This window comes from Balaenoptera borealis, assembly GCF_965194805.1.
Source record: "Balaenoptera borealis genome assembly, chromosome: 3".
Taxonomy (NCBI): Eukaryota; Metazoa; Chordata; class Mammalia; order Artiodactyla; family Balaenopteridae; genus Balaenoptera; species Balaenoptera borealis.
Genome location: NC_138866.1, coordinates 37,029,066 through 37,052,368, shown reverse-complemented (window position 1 = coordinate 37,052,368; position 23,303 = coordinate 37,029,066). Strand labels below are relative to the sequence as shown.

The 23,303-nt window shown below is 39.0% G+C and overlaps 1 protein-coding gene across 21 annotated transcripts in view; it reads left to right on the top strand.

Annotated features, from left to right (window-relative positions):
• SYNE2 (spectrin repeat containing nuclear envelope protein 2) overlaps positions 1–23,303 on the top strand; it is a 313,751-nt gene that overhangs the window by 245,643 nt on the left and 44,805 nt on the right. For all 21 annotated transcript variants that reach the window (XM_082386394.1, XM_082386392.1, XM_082386388.1 and 18 more), the window contains 14 exons: positions 608–784; positions 2,493–2,648; positions 4,118–4,270; positions 6,445–6,615; positions 7,093–7,223; positions 9,979–10,183; positions 11,387–11,566; positions 12,240–12,368; positions 14,486–14,640; positions 14,753–14,897; positions 15,834–15,928; positions 17,180–17,414; positions 20,372–20,566; positions 22,552–22,677. In XM_082386394.1, coding sequence (XP_082242520.1) covers positions 608–784; positions 2,493–2,648; positions 4,118–4,270; positions 6,445–6,615; positions 7,093–7,223; positions 9,979–10,183; positions 11,387–11,566; positions 12,240–12,368; positions 14,486–14,640; positions 14,753–14,897; positions 15,834–15,928; positions 17,180–17,414; positions 20,372–20,566; positions 22,552–22,677 — 2,253 coding nt within the window. The remainder of the gene's footprint in view (positions 1–607; positions 785–2,492; positions 2,649–4,117; positions 4,271–6,444; positions 6,616–7,092; positions 7,224–9,978; positions 10,184–11,386; positions 11,567–12,239; positions 12,369–14,485; positions 14,641–14,752; positions 14,898–15,833; positions 15,929–17,179; positions 17,415–20,371; positions 20,567–22,551; positions 22,678–23,303) is intronic.

Sequence of the window (23,303 nt, the reverse complement as noted above, 5' to 3'; positions counted from 1 at the left end):
GGAGGTGCTAGAACTTGCCAGAATAAACCCAACAGGTATCAGCCTAAACAGAAACATGCTTGGCCCTGGGAGAGTTTAGGATTGCTCTAGAACTTAAAGTCATCCAAACAGGGAGCCCTACACGGTCCACAGAGGAGCAGAGAAGCTGCCTAAACTGGCAGAGCTCCTAAAGGTGTCCTGGGTTTTCTGTGAGAGTCTTAACTTCAGACTTCCCATCCTGTCATTTCCATGAGCCCACAGGATGGCACTGAATTCCAGTGGAGCTCTCAGGAAGCCTCTCAGAGGAACCCTTTGTCAGACTCTGGGTCTTGATTTGGGTTCCTATGATGCAACTACCATACATGGTACCATCTTTGACTTTTCAGTCTGTTTGAAAGCGGTGAGTCTCTCTGTTCCCAGGAATGTGTAATTCCCAAAAAGACTCTCCACTCAAATAAAGCAGATGCGTGGTGGGGTTAGGGGAGGGTAGAACATAACTCCAGACAGGTGCCCCTTGATTACTGGGTGGGAGCCTGGTGCCCCCTACGGTGCACCAAAGGAGAGGTCCAGTTCACATACTTCAATTCAGGCTTTGGTGGTTTAATTTTGTTTTCTTTGTTCATTTTAGGAGTTTAGAATGGAAATGGACTATAAACAATGGATAGTTGACTTTGTTAACCAGTCATTACTTCAGTTAAGCACCTGTGATGTAGAAAGTAAGCGCTATGAGAGAACAGAGTTTGCAGAGCATCTCGGAGAGATGAACCGCCAATGGCACCGGGTCCACGGAACACTGAATGGAAAGGTGAGCTCGTGGTCACAGCTTGATGTATGATTTAGCCTTTGCAAAATACCACTTTCTGAAAAATTTTAAAAGACATCTGTGGGACCTCCCTGTTGGTCCAGTGGTTAAGACTCCACACTCCACTGCAGGGGGCATGGGTTCGATCCCTGGTCGGGGAACTAATATCCTGCATGCTGCATGGAGTGGCCAAAAAAAATTCATTAAAAAAACCAAAAAGACATTTGTGTGGTTAACTTACAGTTAAACCTAATAATCATCTCAATTCTAGCCCCTTTTAAATCCTATCCTCCATTGGTGCATATAAGAGTTGGAAATAGTTTTTATATTTCTTTGCGATTTCTTAGTGGGAAATTGACTTAGGCAAATGAAGAGGAGAAATGTTATTTAAAAAGATGTCAAGTATTACATGAGGCTACTAAATGGTCAGAAGTTTTGACATTTTCTGTGAAAGTAGATGTTAAAAAGCAGCAAAGCTATTTCAGCTTTAGAAAAATTATAAAAAGGAAGAAAAATGTATATGGCTTCTTGGTAGATTTTCATTCCATGACCGAAAAGATTAAGGAAACTTATTCTTGGGAAAATATTTAATATTTATATACAATAGTGAAAATTGGTTGATTTCTTTATTGTGTGGAGAATGCATACAAATAGATTCATACAGTTAAGATTTGAGTACATGCATGGGCAAAGAACATGAGCAGATAATTCACAAAAGAGAAAATTATAATTGGCAAATAAATATGGAAAGGTTACAACTTTAATTGTCAGACATTTGAAATAAACATTAATAACATTATACACTTACTAAATTAGAAAAACTTAAGACAAAGATAAAAACCCAAGGCTTTCACATTCATACATTGCAGATAATGGCTTACATACCCTTTTGGAAAGCATTCAGAAAATTTCAAGAACCATAATAATCATCTTATCTCTTAACCCAGCCGTCCACTTCTTTTACATTTATCTTAAGTAGATAGTCCTTCAAAAAGGAAAAGATATGTGCACCAAGTGTTCAATTCAACATTATTTATTCTGGTGAAAAATGTAGACTGCCTGAATTTCCAACACGAGAGAAATAATTAATCAAATGATATGGTGTCCATTTGATGAAATACTGGGCAGCCTTTTAGGTTAATACAAGTCATGACATAGCAAGTGCCTATGGCATATGAAAAGAAGTATAAAACGTTATATATACTATGATTGTAACCTAATAAACATTCTAAGCATTAGAAATGAGAAGAACCACAGACATTTAAAAAATATTACTTTATTAAATTGATGCATTATTTGTGATATTCTTTATATTGACAGTTTTTAAGTGAGTCTAATGAAGAGAGTCTGGGGAAAAAAAATTTTCTTAAGCTTTACATATATCAATAGACGATGCAATGAAAAAATATTGAGTGTTAGCAACATGATTTTGTTTTGTACAGATATTGTGGAACTCCAGAACAGCCAGCTTTCTTATCAGGTTAGCTTTCATTTCAAGTGTTAGATTTTTTTTAAAAAGGAGAAAATAATTCATATTTCCTGACTTATGAATCATTATTCCAAAAGTTGTTGGGAAATCTTGTGCAAAACGTTAGAAATCATCTGAGAAGAAACAAAATTATGCTATTAAAAATAACATATCACGACATTTACATTTTAAAGCATGTGGTTTAAAATAAGAAAATTTTATTTTCTTATTCATAACTGGTAGATACAACAATTAGAACAACTTTTGGAAAGTATCACTGAGAATGAAAACAAAATACAGATTCTGAACAACTGGATGGAGGCACAAGAGGAGAGACTGAACACTTTACAAAAACCTGAAAGTGTGATCTCGGTGCAGAAGACACTCCTGGATTGTCAGGTGAGAAGACACACGGCACCTGTCCAGCGTGGCTTGGTCAGGCTGTTAGTTACCATGCCTGCCCCAGGGAGTAGGGCAAGCTGCCGTAGTTTCTGAGGGTTCTCCTCAAAGCCCCCAGGTACTTACTTTCTTCTATAAAATAGATACGTCCATGTGTTTTACAGAATTACAAAATGCTGTTTTTTAATGATAAACGGAAGTATTTTCATGGTTATTGTAGTTCTTAAGAGATTTGAATGCTACTCCTAAGAAAAAAATGTTGGGAGTTCCCTGGCAGTCCAGTGGTTAGGATTCGGTGCTTTCACTGCTGTGGCCTGGGTTCAGTCCCTGATTGGGGAACTAAGATCTCACAAGCCACACGGTGCGGCCAAAAAAAAAAAAAAAATGCTCCACGGGAATTCTGATTTAGATGTTTTCCAGTTTTTGTGTTTTTATTAATTTCTCCAGTATTTACAAAATTACTCAAGTCTCCATGATTTTTAGTATTTCTTTCTGTTTCTTCAGAGGAAAATGGTTTTATTTTACCTACTGTGTAATGTGTTCTCAAAGGACTACTTTTCCCTCAGAACCACTGTCTAAATCCCATTTGGGCTAGAGCATGTTGGCTGTGCCCTTTTTTCGTTCAGTCATCATTTGTCAGGTCACTTGGTCTTTGAGGTGCCCTCACCCAAACGTGGGTTTACTCCTCCCTCCACACCGCCCTGATTGTGTCACTCCTGTTGAGAGCAGGTCCACTGTCCCAGAGCTGTAGATGGCACAGGTTACGTGGGTTCTGCACCGCCTACAGGAAGGCATGGCGCTCTTCACTGTTGGGGCTGGAAAGTCGGCTCAGACCCCCATTCTACAGGTTACAGAATGATATGGGATATAATATGTGGGCAGCAACACCTCCATAAGAGATCTTTTCGGATGGTCGTATCCTGTTTCTAACTACCCACCAGCCATTTCCATGTTAGAGCGTTTACAGCCGCCTCCTGACTGGAAGCGCAGTGCTATAGCACCCCCAGCCGGCCACCCTGCTTTCACCTGAGTGGTAAGTTACTCAGGCCTGGGATGTCATCACTATTTTCCAGATGGGAAAACGCAGACTTGGCAGTTTGATGACTTAACGCTTGGTCCAACAGCCAGTACAGGGCAGACGTGGAATGGAGACTATATCTCCTAGACTCTTTCTACTATACCATGATGATAAGGACTTGCTACCTAGACTCTTCTAAAATCTAGAGCCATGTAATAATGGAAAGTATTGTAAAACCTCATATTGTCATATTGTAAATTCATATTACAAAATTTCACTGTAAAAATTGAATTGAGAGTGTGATATGATTAAAATGTCTTTTGTGTAATGTTATTAAATTATATACTCTATTGGCATTATTACTTGAAAAATGCAGACTCCTACCTCTTACCCGTTATTAATTGTTTTGTAATATTGTACCTATGAAAACCTTTTCCTCTTGCCCTTCCAGGATATAGAAAATCAACTTGCAATTAAATCCAAAGCATTGGATGAATTGAGACAAAGTTACCTGACTTCAGAGAGTGGGACAATGCCATTGCTGGAAGATACAGCATCCAAAATTGAAGAGTTATTTCAAAAGAAAAACAGTGTTATCAGCCAGGTACTAGAATTCATTTACAGTGTACTATTTCTCTCCACGTATCCTTCTTTTACCTTGTTTCTTGTTTAATAATGGACACTCGCTCAATACCAACAACTGAAAAGTTGCTGTGAAAACTACTGAAGTGAAGTAGAGAAAAACATTTCAGATCTCTCTTATTTTTTTCCTTCACTGGATAATCAGAGGCAAAACCACCAAATTCCCACATCCTTGGCAAGCTAGAAATCCACCTGGTTATCTTTGTTTTGTCTAATGTACTCACACACACAAAAAAGTCTCCAACCCCAACCCCAAACCCAACAGAGCATCTGGCATTGTTTCTTGGCCAGATATACAGGAGCAGTTATGAAGAAGCAGCTCAGATTCCCCACACCCAGGGAGATGCCTCAGGGAGGGCATGATCCTATCGCATGTAGCCTCTATTAAGCTAGAAGCATGGTCAGCAAAGGGAAAACTCCAGAAGTGGGGAGAAACAGCATGTGGTGAGGAGAAAGCATAGAAGACTGTGGAAGACTTCTGGTAATTGTATGAAAGGCGTGTCAAAGTCTGCATTTACCCCTTCTGGGAGGAAGAACACCAAAAGACAAAGGACAGGCATCCTCAGACACTGCAACTTTGACATTTCCCCACAAATGGAGAGAGAAATTGTAAATACTAACCTATTATAGGTGTGTCCATGTTTCCCAGAGAGTCTTTATTGTGGATTATTTGTCATCTACTAAAATCTACTTTCAACCATTTGTTCCAAGAGACAATTGGGAATAACCCATGTAAATGAAATCCATAGGTGACCCTCAGCCTCATTCTTTCCCCAGGACTCAGGCAGAAAAGTAGGGTGAGCTTAACATATCTGTGTGAGTCATTTGTTAACATATCTTTTGTGAGGCACTGTGCTCACTGCCAAGGGTGCAATGATAAGAAAATAAATGGTTCTTACCCTCAAGATGCCCACAGGCTGCAGGGGGATAGCTGCAATAAAAAGACAGACAGTAACAAGTGTTGACAAGGATATGGAGATATTAAAACGCTCCTACACTGTGGAGAAGGTTTGTGTATAGGTCTTTTTGTGAACATATGCTTTCAGTTCTCTTGGGCATATACCTAAGAGTAGAATTAGTGGGTCATATTAGTAACTCTATACAGTATTTAACTTCTTGAGAGACTGCCAAACTTTTCTACAGAAGCTGCACCACTTTATGTTTCCATCAGCAGTGTATGAGCGTTCCAATTTTTCCATAGTCTCGCCAGTACTAGCTATTATCCAACTTTGATTATAGCCATCCTAGTGGATGTGAAGTGGTATCTCATGGTTTTGATTTCTATTTCTCTAATGACTGTGGATGTTGAGTGTCCTTTCATATGCTTATTGGCCATTTATATATATTCTTTAGAGAGATGGTTATTCAGTCCTTTGTCCCTTTTTGAGTTTGGTTGTCTTTTTATTGTTGAGATATAAGTGTTCTTTACATAATATATAAAGATTTATATACTTACATATTCTCGATTGTGTCAGAGATCATTTAAATGCTTCAATTTTCAACCTTTCATAATTATCAAAACACATTAAAGGATAAAATATGGCCACCATTGCATTTCCTCCTACTTTGCACTTGCCCATCATTTTGGCCAAGCATGATGCTCTCCAAGTTTTGCTTGCTCTCCAGTAGTAACCAGACTTAAGTGCCAGGTAACACAGGTTAACACTTTACATTTACAATGCTTTACAGTTTTCAGAGCATTTTCACAGACACTATTTTCTTTATGTTTTCATTTATTATATCTGTTTTGTGGATGAAGAAATAGACTCAAGGATTAAATAGCTTGCCCAAGGTCAGAAAGCTAATAGGGTATCACTGAAGTGTATACTCTGAGATTCTGATTCCTCACTCAGTGTTTTTTTCCCTGGGCTGTCCCTCTGTAGGCTGAACTCTCTCTGTGCTGGTCCTTCTGGTCTCAGGGCTCTTTTCCATTCAGCTACTCTAAAACTTAGCCTTCTTTGATATTTCTTGTTCATTGACCCACCCTTCTCACCTTCAGTGAATCACTGACGCTCCACTCTCAAATTAAAATGCCTAAATTGGATACAGTGGTAGAGTCCTTAGGAGGGGGAAACAAAAAAGATGAGAGAGCCTCTTGTCGATGATTTCCTGAATATGTTTCTACTTTTTGTATAGGTCAATGAGCTCAAGACCTCCATGCAGTCTGTTTTACAGGAGTGGAAGATTTATGATAAACTCTATGATGAAGTGAATATGATGACGATCCGATTCTGGTACTGCATGGAACACAGCAAACCTGTGGTTTTATCATTAGAGGCCTTAAGATGCCAGGTGCAGAACCTTCAGGTATATTAACCAGATCTTGGCACAATGCATTATTGGCAGAAAATCTCCAATGGAGGAAAGCACAGAAATGAACACAATTACTGTTATGTTCTCCACAGAGAAACACGAAACAGTATTTTAAACAGCAGCATCAAAAGTATAACTTGAAATTTCAAAATGAATGACATGAACCAAATGAGTGAAACTTGGTACAAGTATACTGTGAATTTTTCTTCATCCTTCATGTCCATATTATTCCACAATTTAAAGGTTTGGGTTCGGGGTGTTTTTTTTTTTAAGTATGCTATTTCAAGTGCTAGCCCCATGAAAGAATGCCTTCTCAGTCTTCTTCTTCACATTTCTGATAATTTATCCCTGTCCTATTAAAGTTTGAGTGTTAACATTATTGTGGTACAGCGGCAAGTGTTGACCAGCTGCTGTCTTCTCTGGACGAGGCCAGGCTGTTCTGCAACTGACATTCCTGCTCTGTCCTCCTAGACTCTTCAAGACGAAGCTGAGAGCAGTGAAGGGAGTTGGAAGAAACTCCAGGAGGTTATTGGAAAACTCAAAGATTACTGCCCCTCAGTTGCTGAAATAATTCAAGAGAAATGCCAAAATACTCACACAAGGTACACTTTAAGATGCAATTTGAATGGTAGAGCAGATATTTTTATCCTAATGACGTGTGACAAATGAAGGGATGTAGGCTGGGTAAAGCCTTCTTAATCATCTGAGATAACTGGTTTCATACTATTCTGGTCTCTCCTGCTTTGAAGGATCTCGTTCACGTAAGATTTGACGTTGTGAAGGCTATTACTTGCCTTGTACAAGTGTTTGGTATAATCAATCTAGAAATGTCCTAAGTACAGCCCCAGTGTAGCCACGTTCAGTGGGCATAGGCTAAATGCCTGATGCGATCCTCAAGGGCACCAAAATCAACAGGCAGAAACAGGCTAAGGGGTGGCCAGATGGGCAGTCTGTCTCACTGGAAACATTACAAGGTGCAAGTAAGGGGATGTTAGAATACCTCTCAGGAGATATTTGTGAGGTTGGGAGGAATTCTTTGATGAACTACTTATGATAGAAAACTCCTTCTAAGGAGTGTGGCCCTGGTTGATTGTGAGGCTTTTATATAGCTGGATGGGATATGAAAGTTGGCCCAAAGCTGATTTGTTCCAGACAGTGGTGAAGAGATTAAGCTACCCTCAGTGGCCTTCTCCACCCTTCCTTCATGCAGATTCAGCCTCTCCTATAAACCAACTTTGAATATGTGTTGAACGAGGGACACCACATTTATGTACCCTGCAGTGGTGTCCTCAGCGCTTGATCCAGTCCTTAGTGGAAGAGGGGGAGGAGGGAGGATAAAGAGAAACACAGACACGTATCTAATTTCACATACAGTAATGGGGGCCTCCTTCAAAACATATGGTGGTTCAGGTTGCTATTAAAGGGATTCAGTTGTCACCACTGCACATACACATTCAGTTGTTGGCACAAGAATATATCGGAAGGCATACTGAAAAAGACTGAAGAAAATAGCACCAAAATGCCAACAGTAGTTATCTCTAGATTAATGAGATGTCAGGTGTTTTTTTTACTTTCTCTTTATAGACAGGTAGGTAGGTAGGTAGATGGGTAGACTATCTCAATATAGGTATGGGTAGATTTAAATACACATGTTTTGTGGGGGGTTGTGAGCATATGTTGTATTTATAATTGGGGAAAATCTTGTTTAAAAACAGGTGGTTCTGAGAAGATTTGTGAAATACAAAGAAGTAAAGCAATTATGCCATTTGTCACCTTTTTCGCCCACTTAGCGGGGTTGAGGATATTGTGAAACAAGCATTCTCATGTGCTTTGGGTGAGAATGTAAACATTATAATGCTTTCAGAAAGCAGTTTGAACATATACCCATAACCTTAAAAATATTTATATATTTATATTCTTTGACCCAATAATTCTCTAATAAGTCTAATTTAATACCAATATCTTGAAATACAGAAAAAAGCCTTTGAACAAAGTTGTATCTGAGAATTATTTTTGGAAGCAAAAATTAAAAATTACTCCAATATTCCATACTAAGCTGGAATTTGGTAATTAAACAAAAAAGACCATTTATAGACCATTATGTACAGCCATTTAAACTTAGGCTTACTTATTTTTTATTAATAACATGGGAAAATTTTTTTAAGTTAAATGGGAAAGAAAAACAAGATATTATAGTCCATAATATGGAATAAAAACAAAATTTTTAAATTTCTACTTTTTTTTTACTTTTCAATTTTAATAGAATGAAAAATGTATTACAGAAAATAACTTCTTATTTTTCTTATTATTACGATTTTTAGTTTTTGTAGCAGTTTAGCAGTGCGTATAAATGAGAATCCAAAAACAATCATACAACCAATGAATGTGCCAGCACCACAAAATTAGCTAATGTTCATGGATGCAAAAATACTTTTAATATTTGCAATGTTCATAACTTGGTGGTATCTACTCTAAAAGCGAGGTCTCTAACTAGGTTTCATCAACAGCTCTAGTCAAGTTCGCCTGGACTCCAGAGTTGATTTTTAGCCTGGCCCCCCCATGGAGACCAGCTATGTAAATCTGGGGCTTGGGTACTCTGCTGCTGCCTTCCCTCATATATTGTGTGCTAGCATCCTTTGAGGGGTACACAATTTTCTCTTCTCATGTGACTAAGATCAGTTTTACCAAGTGAGTAACTTTCTGATGCAAATTGGCCTAAGTAGAAAGAGAATACGCAGGAATTAACTTTTCTCTAAAGAACAAATAAAATATTATCAAGTACCAGGTAATATCTGCCATTTTTTTCTCTCAATCCAGAAAGAAATTAGTCCTACAACATACCGTATTTCTACAAAACATTAAAACATTAGCAAATTTAGAACATAATAGAAAATAAATACCCTTTGCTGAGAAGTAGGAAAATATATTTTTTTTTATTTCTACTTTTATATAAGGAACATGTTGCTTTTGTAATTAGAAAATAAATTTGACATAAACACAATTTAAATAAGACCTACTTAAAGACCCTCTCTATAAAATAGGAGGCCCTCCCATGTGGAGAAAGTTTCATCAGGCAAACAGTTCAGTACTTTCTTCACTTTTGCCTAAGAGACAGTCATCATACAATAGATATTTCCTGCCAGTCACAAATTTTGCGGGTTTTGTGGAGAATTATAAAGTCAATGAAGTATCCTAATTTGGAATTCTATTTATATATTAATGATGGCATTAATTTTGAAAAGACATTAACGCGTCTTCTTAATCTATCTGCTCTTAACTTATGGGTAGAGTGTGGGCACTGTGCTTTTGCTGCAAAGGAAAGGATGGATGGGGTTCCTGTTCATGTTGCCCTGACAGGTGGACGCAGGTAAACCAAGACATTGCAGACCAGTTGCAGAGGGCCCAGAGCCCGCTACAGCTCTGGAAGGCATATAACAGTGCTCACGCTGAAGCTGCAGCAAGACTGGAGCAGCAGGAAGCAAAGTACCAACAGCTCGCAAACATCAACACATCTGGAAACAACCTGGCAGAGATCCTGCCCCCAGCCCTGCGGGACGTAAAGGTAGGCGTTAAGCCCATTGGGAAAACCAAGGCCAAGACAGCCTGACAGACAGGGCCATGACCCAGAGACTAGACAGACCACAGGGAGGGAGGAGTGGGTCAGGACAGGTGTGTGAGCAGACCATGTAGGACACAGGCAAGACAGGGACGTGTGGGGTTGGGAGAGCCAGGTGGTGGCTCAGAGGTGAGGGCCAGGCAGCAGGTAGCTGGGTCAGGGCCACCTGACACCACCTCCTTCCAAATCTCCCCTTTCAGTCTAGCAGGTAAATCTCTAAAGCCAAAGCTTCATACAAAGTCTCCAATAAAAGCAGAAATATATCAGCTGAATGTGGTCATGTAAGAATAGTAGATGTTGAATCTCTTGATTTAGAAATAATCATGAATAATTATCTAAATAATCTAAATAATTATCTAATCTAAATGAATAATCATTTAGATTCACCACCATGTTAATAAGGCTTTTCTGTGGATATAATGATTTTTAGACTATTATTTAAGAGTTGTATACTTTTCTCTGTGGTTTTATTCTGTTATGTTAATGAATGCCTGGAAAGCAAATACTTTCTAGTTTTAAACTAGGTGACCAGATACATTTTGTATCTTTTAATACTATAGGTCAAATAAAGAAGTATTAACCAATTAAATTAGAGACAAGAATCCAACAGATATGAACCATATTTCTGATCAACTTCTGTCTAATCTGTTGGCATTTAAAAAACAACAAAAACAGAAATTTCACACAGTTGCAATATTTCTGGAGTAGCCCTAAAATCGTCTTGGTCAATGAAATTCTACGCTCTCTGCAAATGAATCCATTTATGTCACAAAGTGTCAGGCAGAGGATGGGGTTGGATTGATTCTTAAAATGCATTCAAGCAGATCCTTAAAGTGTTCACTGATTAGAAATATAAAACATAGGGCTGTACCCAAGTCATCTCCAGTTTCTGTAAACTAGAAGCCCCAACTCTATTTATCTATGGTTACTTTTGGCTCTGAACTGAGAAATTTCAGAACAGCACCCAGTGATGTGCATCATATAAAGAAGGCTTAGCTCTTTTATCTCTTTAAAATAAACAGTAACAAAAAGCCACACCCACTATTTCAGGGCAGAAATTCTCCTAGATGTTGATGGAGTGGCATGAGTTGGGGATTTTTGTGGGGAAAGGAGGAGGAAATGTTTTGCGATCACTTTTTTCTTCTCCAGGAGCTGCAGCATGATGTGCAGAAGACAAAAGAAGCCTTTCTCCAAGATTCCACTCTCCTGGATCGACTCCCACAGCCTGCAGAGCCCAACACCCACCTGCTCCTCTCTGGTCAAATGCACTCCCTCCAGAGGGCTTCCTACTTGGAAAAGATGCTGCTTATGAAAACAAATGAATTTAAGGTTCATCTTATTTTTCTCTTCAAGTTGAAGTCTTGGACATTTGCACACTCCTTTCAATTCCTTATATCTTGCGAAGTGATAGTTATTAGTGCTTTGTGGGCTGCACCTTAGGGAAACCACAAAATAAAGATGCCCTAAACATATATACCATTTGACACGATTCTTCAGTCATGTGATTCTTCAATCACATGGGCAATGGGCAGATCTTAAGCATACGTTTCTTCTTTATTGAACATGTTAAAGTGATATATTTCATGCACTGTTCAGATCTCATAGTTATTTGAATTTCCGAGTGGGGTAATTGAGTCATAGAGTAGCTGCTTAAAGCACGGCCATTTGTTAGGTATTTTATTCACTTTTTGAAAAGCCTTTAGGGCATGAACTATCAAAAAGCTGAATAGAAGGTCATGGGGCTCCAATATCACACAGCAGGGAAAAAATATTTAGCTAGCAGGATTCCTCTAGGTGCCCCTGTCAAGCAACTGATCTATTCATCCCTGTGAAGGCTTTATACTTTGCCAAAGGCACAAAGTGAGTATCAGGAGTGTTCTGGATTCAAGATAATGAACTGCTTAGGGCTGAAAACAGCTTGGACTTTTATCACAAGGCTGCGCTTGATTCTGTTATAGATGCACATGAAAATTGTTTCTAATGAAAACTTCTCTTGTTCCAGTTTGTTCTATCACAGTTCAAGGATTTTGGGGACCAGTTGGACTCTTTAAAAAGTCTCATTACGCATGAAGAAGAGAATTTGGATAAACTCTACCAGCAAGAAAAAGAAGGAAATCCTGACTTATTCCTGGTATTGCCAATATTTGTCATTCCTAAGGGCTCAGGTTAACCATAGAATAAAAAGTGAATTACTGTCATCTATGTGCATCTTAACTCTTGAGCACAGTCATTGATATGCCATTCATTTTTGACCTGTTTTCCCTAAGATCTAGAAAAGTATGACAACACAGGGATCTTTTTTTTTTTTACACTTTTTTTTTTTTGCTTTTTGCTTTTTTATTTTTTTAATATTTATTTATTTTATTCATTTGGCTGTGGCAGGTCTTAGTTGTGGCACGCAGGATCTTTAGTTGCAGCATGCGGGCTCTTAGTTGTGGCATGCGGATCTAGTTCCCTGACCAGTGATCGAACCCAGGGCCCCTGCATTGGGAGCACGGAGTCTTAACCACTGGACCACCAGGGAAGTCCCATACACTTTAAATATATACAATTTATTTGTCGATTATTTCTCTTTTTTAATTTTTTAATTTTTATACCTTTTTAAAGGTTACTTTCCATTTACAGTTATTACAAAATATTGGCTATATTCCCCATGTTGTACAATACATCCTTGAGCCTATCTTATACCCAATAGTTTGTACCTCCTACTCCCCCACTCCTGTATTGCCCCCCCGACTGGTAACAACTAGTTTTTTCTCTTCATCTGTGAGTCTACTTCTTTTTCGTTATATTCACTAGTTTGTTGTATTTTTTAGATTCCACGTATAAGTGATATCATACAGTATTTATCTTTCTCTGTCTGACTTATTTCACTTAGCATGATGCCCTCCAAATCCATCCATATTGCTGCAAATGCAAAACTTTGTTCTTTTTTATGGCTGAGTTATGGTCCATTATATATATGTACCACATCTTCTTTATCCATTCATCTGTTGATGGACACTTATGTTGCCTCCATATCTTGACAATTGTAAATAATGCTGCTACGAACATTGGGTTGCATGTATCTTTTCAAATTAGTGTTTTTGGTTGTTTTTGGATATATACCCAGGAGTGGAATTGCTGGGTCATGAGATCTATTTTAGTAATATGCCTCAGTAATTTTAGTAGACTTTTAAATCTTGAAGTCTTTACTAGTTAGCTTCAGTGAACTAGAATAATCTAGCAGTTGGCTATTGAGATTAATTGAATTTTTCTGGTTAGTTGAAGATCAAAAAGTAAGATGCCCTATTAAATTAATGGTATATTTTTTTCCTTCTTTATTACCTTAGTAAGTTTAGTATAGTTAACATAGGTGAATGGAAGAATTAAAGAATTCTGGATCTTGCAGACTCCTAAGGACCAATATTCATAACCTAGATTAAGAGTCAGCAAACTATGGCACATGGTCTAAATGCAGCCCCTCACCTGGTTTTGTAAATAAAGTGTTACTGGCACAGCCATGCCCTTCCACCATTTACGTACCGTCTGTGGGAGTTTTCATGCTACAAGGGCAGAGTTGAATATTTGCAACAGAGATCATATGGGTCATAAAAGGCTAAAATATTTATGATCTCGCCCCTGACAGTAAACATTTGTTGACCCTGACCTAGACTATTGTGGCAGAGTTCTGTAGTGAGAACATGGATATGGTGAAGGATGTTTGCTTAATATATTGTTGTCCTAGAGGCTGTCCCTGGAATATTGTCTTAAAGATAAAATTTTGGTGAGTTTGCTTTCCTATGATTTCACCATAATATTGATGTGTAACTACCATGCTTTGCTAGGGTTATTTTAAGGATTGAATTTTCCTTTACTTTTTAAATAAACTGCATGTTCTGTTGAAGGTCAAGTTGTTGGCAGACTAAATGCGACTTGAAGGTCCAGAGTGGGTCCTTTAAAAAAGAAAGCTCATTTCCATCTTCTTCAAAGACAAAAGTCTGAGATCACTTTCTATTTCCTGGGCTGTTTCAGTTCTGACCATGTGTGCAGTTTGTTGTAGAAAAGGCACAGGATTGAGAGATCTGGATTCAGGTCCGATTCTGACACTAACTAGCTATTTGACTGTGGGCAAGTCATTTACCTATTTAGGCCCCAGTTTTCCCTCTTCTTTGAGATAAGGAAGGTCTGTAGGATTTCTGAAGCCTTTTCGTAATCCAGATATCTTATTGGCATCCAAAAATCTGGAATTTAATTTCTTTTTCACAGAATCATGTGCTGGCACTGACAGCCCAGTCACCTGATATTGAGCATTTGAATGAAGTAAGCCTCAAGCTCCCACTTAGTGACGTAGCTGTCAAGACATTACAGAACGTGAACCGGCAATGGATTCGGGCCACGGCGACAGCACTGGAACGCTGCAGGTCAGAACAGCCCAGCTCTCCCATTCTGTTTCAATTAAGGCAAAATTAACAGTTGAGCCCAGTAATGTCATTGTTATATGGCTCTGTTTTGTTTGTTTTTAAACCTTCGTAGTGAACTTCAGGGGATTGGATTGAATCAAAAGTTCCTTTATTGCTGTGAAAAGTGGGTCCAGCTTTTGGAGAAGATAGAAGAGATGCTCAAGGTGAACATTGCTGACAGCCTCCCTGCTCTCCTGGAACAGCAGAAAACGTATGAGGTAAATAAACCTGTGCTCTCTGCCACCTTGGACCCCTCACCCTGGGGCAGGACTCAGGGGAAGAGAGATTAAATAAAGTAAAATACAGAGAGTACCTATCAATCCTCAATCCCTAAACACAGAATGTATGTCTTTGAGCAAATTCAGTTGTTGGTTGATCATTTGTAAAATTCTCACACATTTCATAAATTTCAAAATTTTGTTTTGCTGCTCTATTTTATTAATGACAGAACTCCTAGATTTTCTACAGTAGGTGGAAGCTCCTAGCACAACGTTGCTTTTGCATAATGCGAACACGATACCACTTTACCAAGAGCATGTTAAAATACTTCAAGTCATCTTTACATTTTCACTGAATAGTTTTGTAAAGTATTGAAGCACCCGGTATGATTATAATTGTAGCATTAATAATTTCACAGAGGAGTTTCCCCATGCTTATGCTGATGTTTATTTGAGAGTACTCCTGGTGGTTATAGGCAGATCCTGCATTTCCAAAATGTGCATGATTAGTTCATTGTAACTTTTTAGTGTAACTGATTTAAGTCTGCATTGTTACATTAAGATCATCCACTGAAAATGAAATCTGTCCAGGCAAAGCTGGGTGACTTTGATAAGTTACCAAACATCTTAGTTTCCTCCTCTTCAAATGAGTCTAATAGTATTTACTTACGTCGTAAGGTTGAGGAATAAGTGAGACAATGCATGTTTTACTCAGTGCCTAACAAATAGAAAAAGCCCAGTAAATGGGCCTTAGATGTAGTTATTATTAAACCTATTTGCTTCTAATTATATTCATAGGTGCTGTTGTGATGGTTAAGCATTTTTTGCAGTTAGCCTCAGATCTTTTGAAAATTAATCACCTCACATATCCTCTGTGAGCTTAGATTTTATTAGGAAATTCACAAAAACAATTCCCATATTTTAATTCATATACAGATGTTAGAAGCTGAAGTTTCTATAAACCAGACAATTGCTGACTCTTACGTCACCCAGTGCTTACAACTCCTGGACACAGCAGAAATAGAGAAGAGGTAAGCTCTTTGGGACTCGCAATGGTTGTGGGCCTGTGGAAGGCAATGAAGCCTGGCGGGCCTTCCACCATGTGAATCTTGACCACGTCAGTGCCTGCGGCCATGTCATTGGTAGATCACCATGGGGCCGGTCTTCTGACTTTATATTAGGATGGAGTCTTGCTTCGTGGCTGTAAAAACATCAGGGGCCCTTTTCCCTATGGTAGATGGGTGGGCTTAGCAGACCAGATGCTTTGCAAACACCCATCCACCTAGTACCATTAACTAAGTTTTTACCCCAAAGGATTTTTCTATAGTGTGTTTTCCTCTCTACCTTCAGCCTCATGATGTTTTGCTATTTAAAAAATAAATTTCAAAGTGCTGCTGTTCCCAGTAGGTAGCTGTGTCACAGTTGTGAAAGAAGAGACTTCTTTCTATGCTGTGTACATGAGGTTGGGGTCTCTGGGGAGTTCCAGTCAGGCAGAGCAGAGCCCCTTAGGCAGCCTGGTGACAGTAACTGTACCTGCTTGCACAGCTGCTGAAATTGCCGACAGAGCCCGGAGGGGGCCTGGCCTTAAATGACCTCTCCAAATGTCTCCATAGGCATTATTTTCCTCCCCATGATCACCCATATACCTCTGAATCTTCTTTCAACATAACTAAGAAATATAAAACCCATTTTTCCTAGCTCTGAAGTAATAAAATCCAAGCCAATTTCAGGATGATTAACTAGTTTTGATCTGATCAGTACGGCAAAGCGTGACTTTTCCCATAATAAATGAAAGGCCTTATTTATCATGTGAAGGACGTTGTTTATCTGGGAAAGAAATAGTTGGGTAGTTGCAGAAAGCATGTTCTCTATTGCTGAAATTATGTAGCATACAACCCTCAAGTAATCGATAACATTACAAGGGACCTACCTGTTCATCTGTTTCCCATTGATCCCATGTTTAGTTTTCCATAAAGCACTTGGCATAATCTGTGTTAAAACAGCTTAAGTTTGTTTAAGGCAGTGGTTGTCATGCATCCCAGCAAAATACTAGGCCATGTGCAACTATCTTGTGATAAACGCCTTTCACCAACCCACACACTGCCCCTGCCCCAGCCCCAAGTTCCCCATCATGTTTACGTTGAATGGTGCTCAGATTTAAAGAAGTTTTTTTCCATGTAAATTGTGCACATAAATAGCAAATCTAAGTTCCTATTACACGTTGATAGTTATTTTTTCTACATGTTGATGTCAGAATTCTCTAACCATCTATTTTTCCCAAGACCGGAATTTGTTTGGAAGTTCACGAGGCTGAAGGAGCGGTGGCAGAGCGCCGCCCAGGGCGTTCGGCAGAGGAAGAGTGACATCGATGAGCTGGTGAGCCAGTGGCAGTACTTCACCACCTCCGAGGGGGACTTGCTCCGCCTCCTCGCCTACACCAGCCACCTGCTATCTGCAGTGAAGAGCCAGGACTGCTACAGCCTCCACCAAACAAGAAGTCTGATCCATGAGCTGAAGGTAGGACATGCACAGCAGCGGTGTGGGAACTACAGGGTGCTGTTTATTTGGAAGATGTTCGTCCAGCTCAGGTTTTGTGTTTTCTGTGACGTTCAAGCGTGCTTTCTGCGATGGGGAAGCCAGCTGGTCATGGGGACCCTACTCAGCCTTATCCTTAGCCTTGTGGGGTCAGAAGCCCAATCTTATCCATTCATCCAGAAATAGTGAAGCTCTCTTGGGCTGTGGGAGTAGAGACGGACTGGAGATGGGTAGGTAGAGTGGGGAAATTTGGGGTGACAGACTTTTAAAGCACTGACTAATGTATAAATGACTACCACGAAGTAGTAATTTACAGTGGGACTCCTGCTTACTCTTGAAGGGTGAATTCATTTAGGCGACAACGTTTCCAATCAGAAAGTTGCTTGATGAGCACAGGACTAGAATAATTAGTTGGCAGTTCCCAGGGCATGTTGCACTGAGCTATCGAACCACACTTCACTGTAGAGCGACAGCTAAACAAAACAGCACCCTTCTGAAATCCTTTGCTTGCCTCATTCATTTATCTAGGCTTCAGATATTAACTGAGTGTCTGGTCTTTGCTGGTCACTGTTCTAAGTGCTGGGTATATGGTGTGGACCAAGAGAAGACCTCTGCTCCCGTGGGGGCAATCAGACAAATCAATAAACAAACAAGAAAATACTAATTTGTCTGATTGGTGGGGGAAATCAGACAAATCAAAAAATAAAGGAAATATCAGATTGCAACATGGCATATGTAGGTCATTAAAACAGGGCCGGTGATGGAGAGACTGGGTGACTGCTTTAGATTGGGTCATCTCTGGGGAGGCAACATTTAAACTGGAACCTGAATGACAAGAAGAAGCCAGCTGTGCAAAGATCTGGGGGGAGAGCCTTCAGACAGAGGGAAGAGTTTTCCTGAGTCCCCAAGATGGGAACAAGTTTAGCAAGCAGAGGAAGAAAGAAGGCTCGTGTGACGAGTGTAGCCAGTGAGACAGCAGTGATGGAAAATGGACTTGATAGGCAGTCAGGGAGGAGCATTTTGGAGGGAGGTGAGGTAGCTGGATGACAGTCTGGATAGTAGGAAGCCGTTGAAGTTGGAGGAGGAAGCAGCTCGATAACGATTTGTATTTTTTAAATGTCCTCTGGCTGCTCTGAGGAAGGTGGTTTGGGGGTTGGTGGGGGCCAGAGAAGAAGCAGGAATGCCAGTGTACTACTTCTTTATTGCCGCATCACAACAAACATTTCTTATTCTCTCTCACAGTTCTGGAGGTTGTCAGGGCTGTTAGGTGGCTCTTGCAGGGGGCTCTCAGGCAGTTCTGGTCAGATGACGGCTGAGGCTGGACTCATGTGAAGGCTCCCTCACTTTCATGTCTAGTACTTGAGCTGGAAAGGCTCAGACAGCCAGGAACTGGAGCAGCTGGGGCTCCTTGAGCTTTGTTCCCTGTGGGCTCTCCACTTGGAGGCTTTCGGTAGCCAGACTCCTTACATGGCAGCTCATGGCTTCAAAGGTGCATGTCCCAAAAAAGATAGATCCAGAGAGAAGCTGTATTGCCTTTTTAGACCTAGCCTCAGACGTCAGCCACTTCCACCATCCTCTATTAATCAAGGCCATCACGCATGCCCACAGGGGTTCAAGAGGAGGGGGGAGAGGGAAGGTTCTAGAAGAGCATGTGGGGCTGGTAATATTGTGGCCATTTTGTGAAAAATACAGTCTGCCATAACTCGTTAGGCTATTTCAATGGTCTTGGGTAGTTTTTAGGATGGATAAGACAAGGGTGATCACAGTGAAGATAAAAAGACTATGTTTGTAGGTAGGGTTTACAAGACTTGCTTATGGTTTGGATGTGGCAGGTAAATAAAAATCTAAATCCAGATGACTATAGGTTTGGGGTTGAGCATCTTGGTGAATAGTGTGCTGTTGACCAAGTCAGGGGAGACTGGACAAGAACCAGGTCTATTGATGAGTTCAGTTTGAAGCGGCTAACAGACACGTATCACAGTGGCTGTGTTGAGCAGTTACTGCATATTAGAAGGACAAGTGTGGAGGGGCGGTGTGTTCCTTGAATTGCAATTTTTCTTGTGTGTGTTTCTCCTTTGCATTTGGGTTATCCTGAGTATTCTCAGAAATATCTTTATAAATCAATGCTCTGTTGATTTTTTTTTTAATATCAGCTTCCATTTTGGAAAATGCCCATATCATGTCTCCCTTGAGAAATCTGAAAATAAAGGAAATCCTATATGCAAAAGAAATAAAAGCTATTTAATTTTTTCTCCTGAAACCAAATGCTTTTGGAAATATAAAGTTTTTACTTCATTTCTGTATTATAAATACCTAGTTTCAGTCCCTTTTAAAGAAAAGCCTATGTGATATCCAAATGGAATTTTTTAAAGCTATTGCTTTAGTATAAACACTGATGTGTATATTTATGTGCTTAAGTGTCTATTTCTGTATTTTTACCTTTTTTATTTGTTCTCTCCTTTTAAATTTGTTTAGCATAATGTGCACATTCTTACCTTGTGGGTTAGGAGCAGCCTGACTCTTTATACCATAATGGTAATGGGTATTTGCTCTTAATATCAGATCTAATACTCCAGTCATTTTCTTAATACTCTTGGATTCATTTATCTTGTAGGCTTTTATTCTGTGAAGTGTATTTTTAATTTCTCTATACTTCTAATCATTATACTAAAATCTTATCTCTTACCAACCCTTGGAAATTATTTTAAGAACACATCATTTGGTAGTATGCTGTCTACTCAATAAAAATATTAGCCTTTGATGTGAATGAGTTTGTATGTGTGTGTGTGTGTGTGTTCTAAGCAGATTTGTCTAATTTATACCTAGTTTAACATTTAAGAGAAGCTCTGAAGGAAATACACACAAATGCATGCAGAGAGTCACATTTTGATCACATCAGAGGTTTAAGCAAATTACTTTTCTTTTTTTTTTTTTTTAAGAATAAAGAAATCCATTTCCAGAGGTGGCAGACAACCTATGCACTAACCTTGGAAGCTGGGGGAAAGTTACTGAACACAACTCACCTGGAAACTAAAGAGTCAATTGACAAGAGAATCAGTCAACTTCAGGACAACTGGAAGGACACAAAACTCCAACTAGGAGAGATGATTAAACAGTTCCAGAGCATTGCAGAGGTAAACTCACCATTTACTTTTCTGTTCATGATATTCAAATGCAGTACATAGAATTTTTGTTTGCTGTATGAAGATGGGAATGATTTTAGGAAATCACAATATTATGGGTTTTCCAAGGGACGTTGAGTCCTACTAATCCACAAATCATGGTAGTTACTTGATGTAAAATAATAACACAACATTGGAAAAGCTCAATGGTAATATCTAAATACTTGAGGTACTATTTTATATTTACCTTTATGAAACAGGAAACTAATTCATGTTCAATGGACGTTCAATACCCAAAGCTAACATTCCACATATGGTCTGTCTTTGGGTATGGTATATGAAAATAAACACAGTGATACTTCATCTTTCTGCTGCCTTCAAAGAATACACTTTTCCATATAACTGAATTTCCCAAATAATTTATGATTATACCTTTAAGAACCAAGATGCTTTCTTTTGAGTGATTATTAGGAAAATCATTAATATTTTATTATGCTAAAATATCCCAAGTTGTTCTCAAGAACTCTGAGCTGCTTTGAACCTAGCCCCTGCACTGCTATGCTTTTTGAGTTCTTATGTGGTTTTTATTGTTTGTCTTCCTTTCTATTTAATTTTAAGCTGTCTATTTTTACTTTTTATTTCTCTGAGTATACTTACTCCTTACAGCCCACTCTTTAATCTGTTGTGTGGGTACCAAAACCAGATAACCAAGCTTGTCAGAGATGTTTTTCTGAATATAGAATAAATATGTGCTGAGTTAGGGCCTCAACATCTCTCCTGTGAATAAAGTATCTGAATTTTATTTGGCGTATACGCTGTGAAATTAATTAACTTGCAAACATTTGTTGAGCACCTGCCGTGTTTGCAAAGCAAGGTGGTAAATGCAAGTAAAGGTTTGGTGGAAGAGATAAGAACTCATAGTTTTGTTTTGTTTCTCCCTTCACTTTCTCCTTGGTTATGTTCCAGAGAGTTTATGTTGTGAGATAAGTGGCCTCTCCTTAAGTGAGGTATTAGCGTACAATTGGACCAACCCAAGAATATTTGTGTCAGTAGTACTGAGGAACAGAGTAGTGTTTGAGTCTGTGTTTGTCTATTTTTAGTAACTTCAGGAGGAGGAATTTTAGTAATATCAGGAATAGAAATTTATCTTAATGGATTAAACCCTCTGTACTTGAAAATACAGGCAACTATTTGCTCAGTAATATAAGGTTTAAGGAAAAGAGCTTGATAACAAAGAAAGGCATCCACAGGGAAACTGTAGCCTTAGGTCGACTCTTGATTAAGCTACTTCTAACTGCATGTCCTTGGACCAGTCGGTTTTCTCTGAGCCTCAGTTTTCCTATTTTAAATGTGATAGTAACACTTGCGTCTGTCTCCTAAGCTTATTATAATTAACAGTGAGATAATGAAGTTGATAAGCTTTGTAAACTATAAACTACTTCAAGCAGGAGGCGGCAGTCAGAGCAGTGGTAAGAAATGGAGAGTGAAATTTGGCTGTGAAAGGGTCGCTAAAGCCAAGCTATTTCTAGAAGGGGGAAGGGAGAGAGCAGAGAGATGACATTAAAAAAGAAGACAAGAAAAGTGGTTGAGTGCTTTTGCTTTTCAGTGCTATTAGAGCATATACCCAAGACTGGAAATGCTAAAAATTAATCCTTCTAGTAGCCTTTTAAATGTGAACTTTTCCAAAATGAAAATAGAAATAAGTTAGCTAGGTCAGAGATGTGGGGAGGGAGGAAGAAATATTTCGAAGCCAAAAGCAACCCAGTGGTTGAGATGAGTGAGCCACACGTAAAGCTGCAGAGAGGCGTAAAACCATCCTGCTGTCCCATATGCTCTTTTAGACCACAGTCTGCTCAAGACAAGGAACTGGGTTTCTGCGTGATTTACAAAAAACACATTTAATAGAACAATTACATGGATTAAATTAATTATCCTCTTCCTACAATTCATTCTTAAACAACAAAGTACTTATCAATTTTAATACTGTTTTCAAACAGACCTGGGACCAGTGTGAAAAGAAAATCAAGGAGTTGAGAAACAGGTTGCAAGTTTTAAAGGCACAAAGTAAAGACCCTCTTCCAGAACTTCATGAGGAGCTCCATCGAGAAAAAGAGCTGATTAAGGTATTGAAATCTGAAGTAGTGTTCAAGATAATCACTCAGCTGTTTTCTGAGACATTGAAGTGTTTGTTGGCCTTTCGATGTCTGTGTGAAACTAAGTCTTCGTGTCCAGTTGGAAAATATTTTGCCTATCTTCTCTCTGATACACCTACCTGGTCACTAAAGCAATTAGAATCAATGCTTTTTGAGATCCATGTGTGAAGACGAGGAAGATTTTGCAGAACTTCTTCTTAGGATTTTGGGGGTTTTCTCCTTCAGGTCCTCTTTCTGTTTCTCCTCTGTAATTTAAGATGTGGCCTCTGAGATTACATTGAAAGTTGTTCCCTTATCAAATGGCCTTGTCTTTGAAATGAGAGTAAAGTATGACTGAAGAATTCATTTTTTAGAAGACAATAGGTTGGGGGTTTTTCTCAAATATAACAGTTTTTGTAATACCTTCCAAACTATATTCTGCCTAATGGATACCACACTAGCAAAAATTCCTGGGTACGTTAGGACTTAGCAGAAGACAAGGCAAACTTACTGATAGGAATGTGGACCAGTTAAATTCCGAGGTCAGGAACTCCCTACATCTCTTCCCTTTCTGCAGGTTTGATCTTGGAAAGACATCAATAGCCTAATGGAATAAG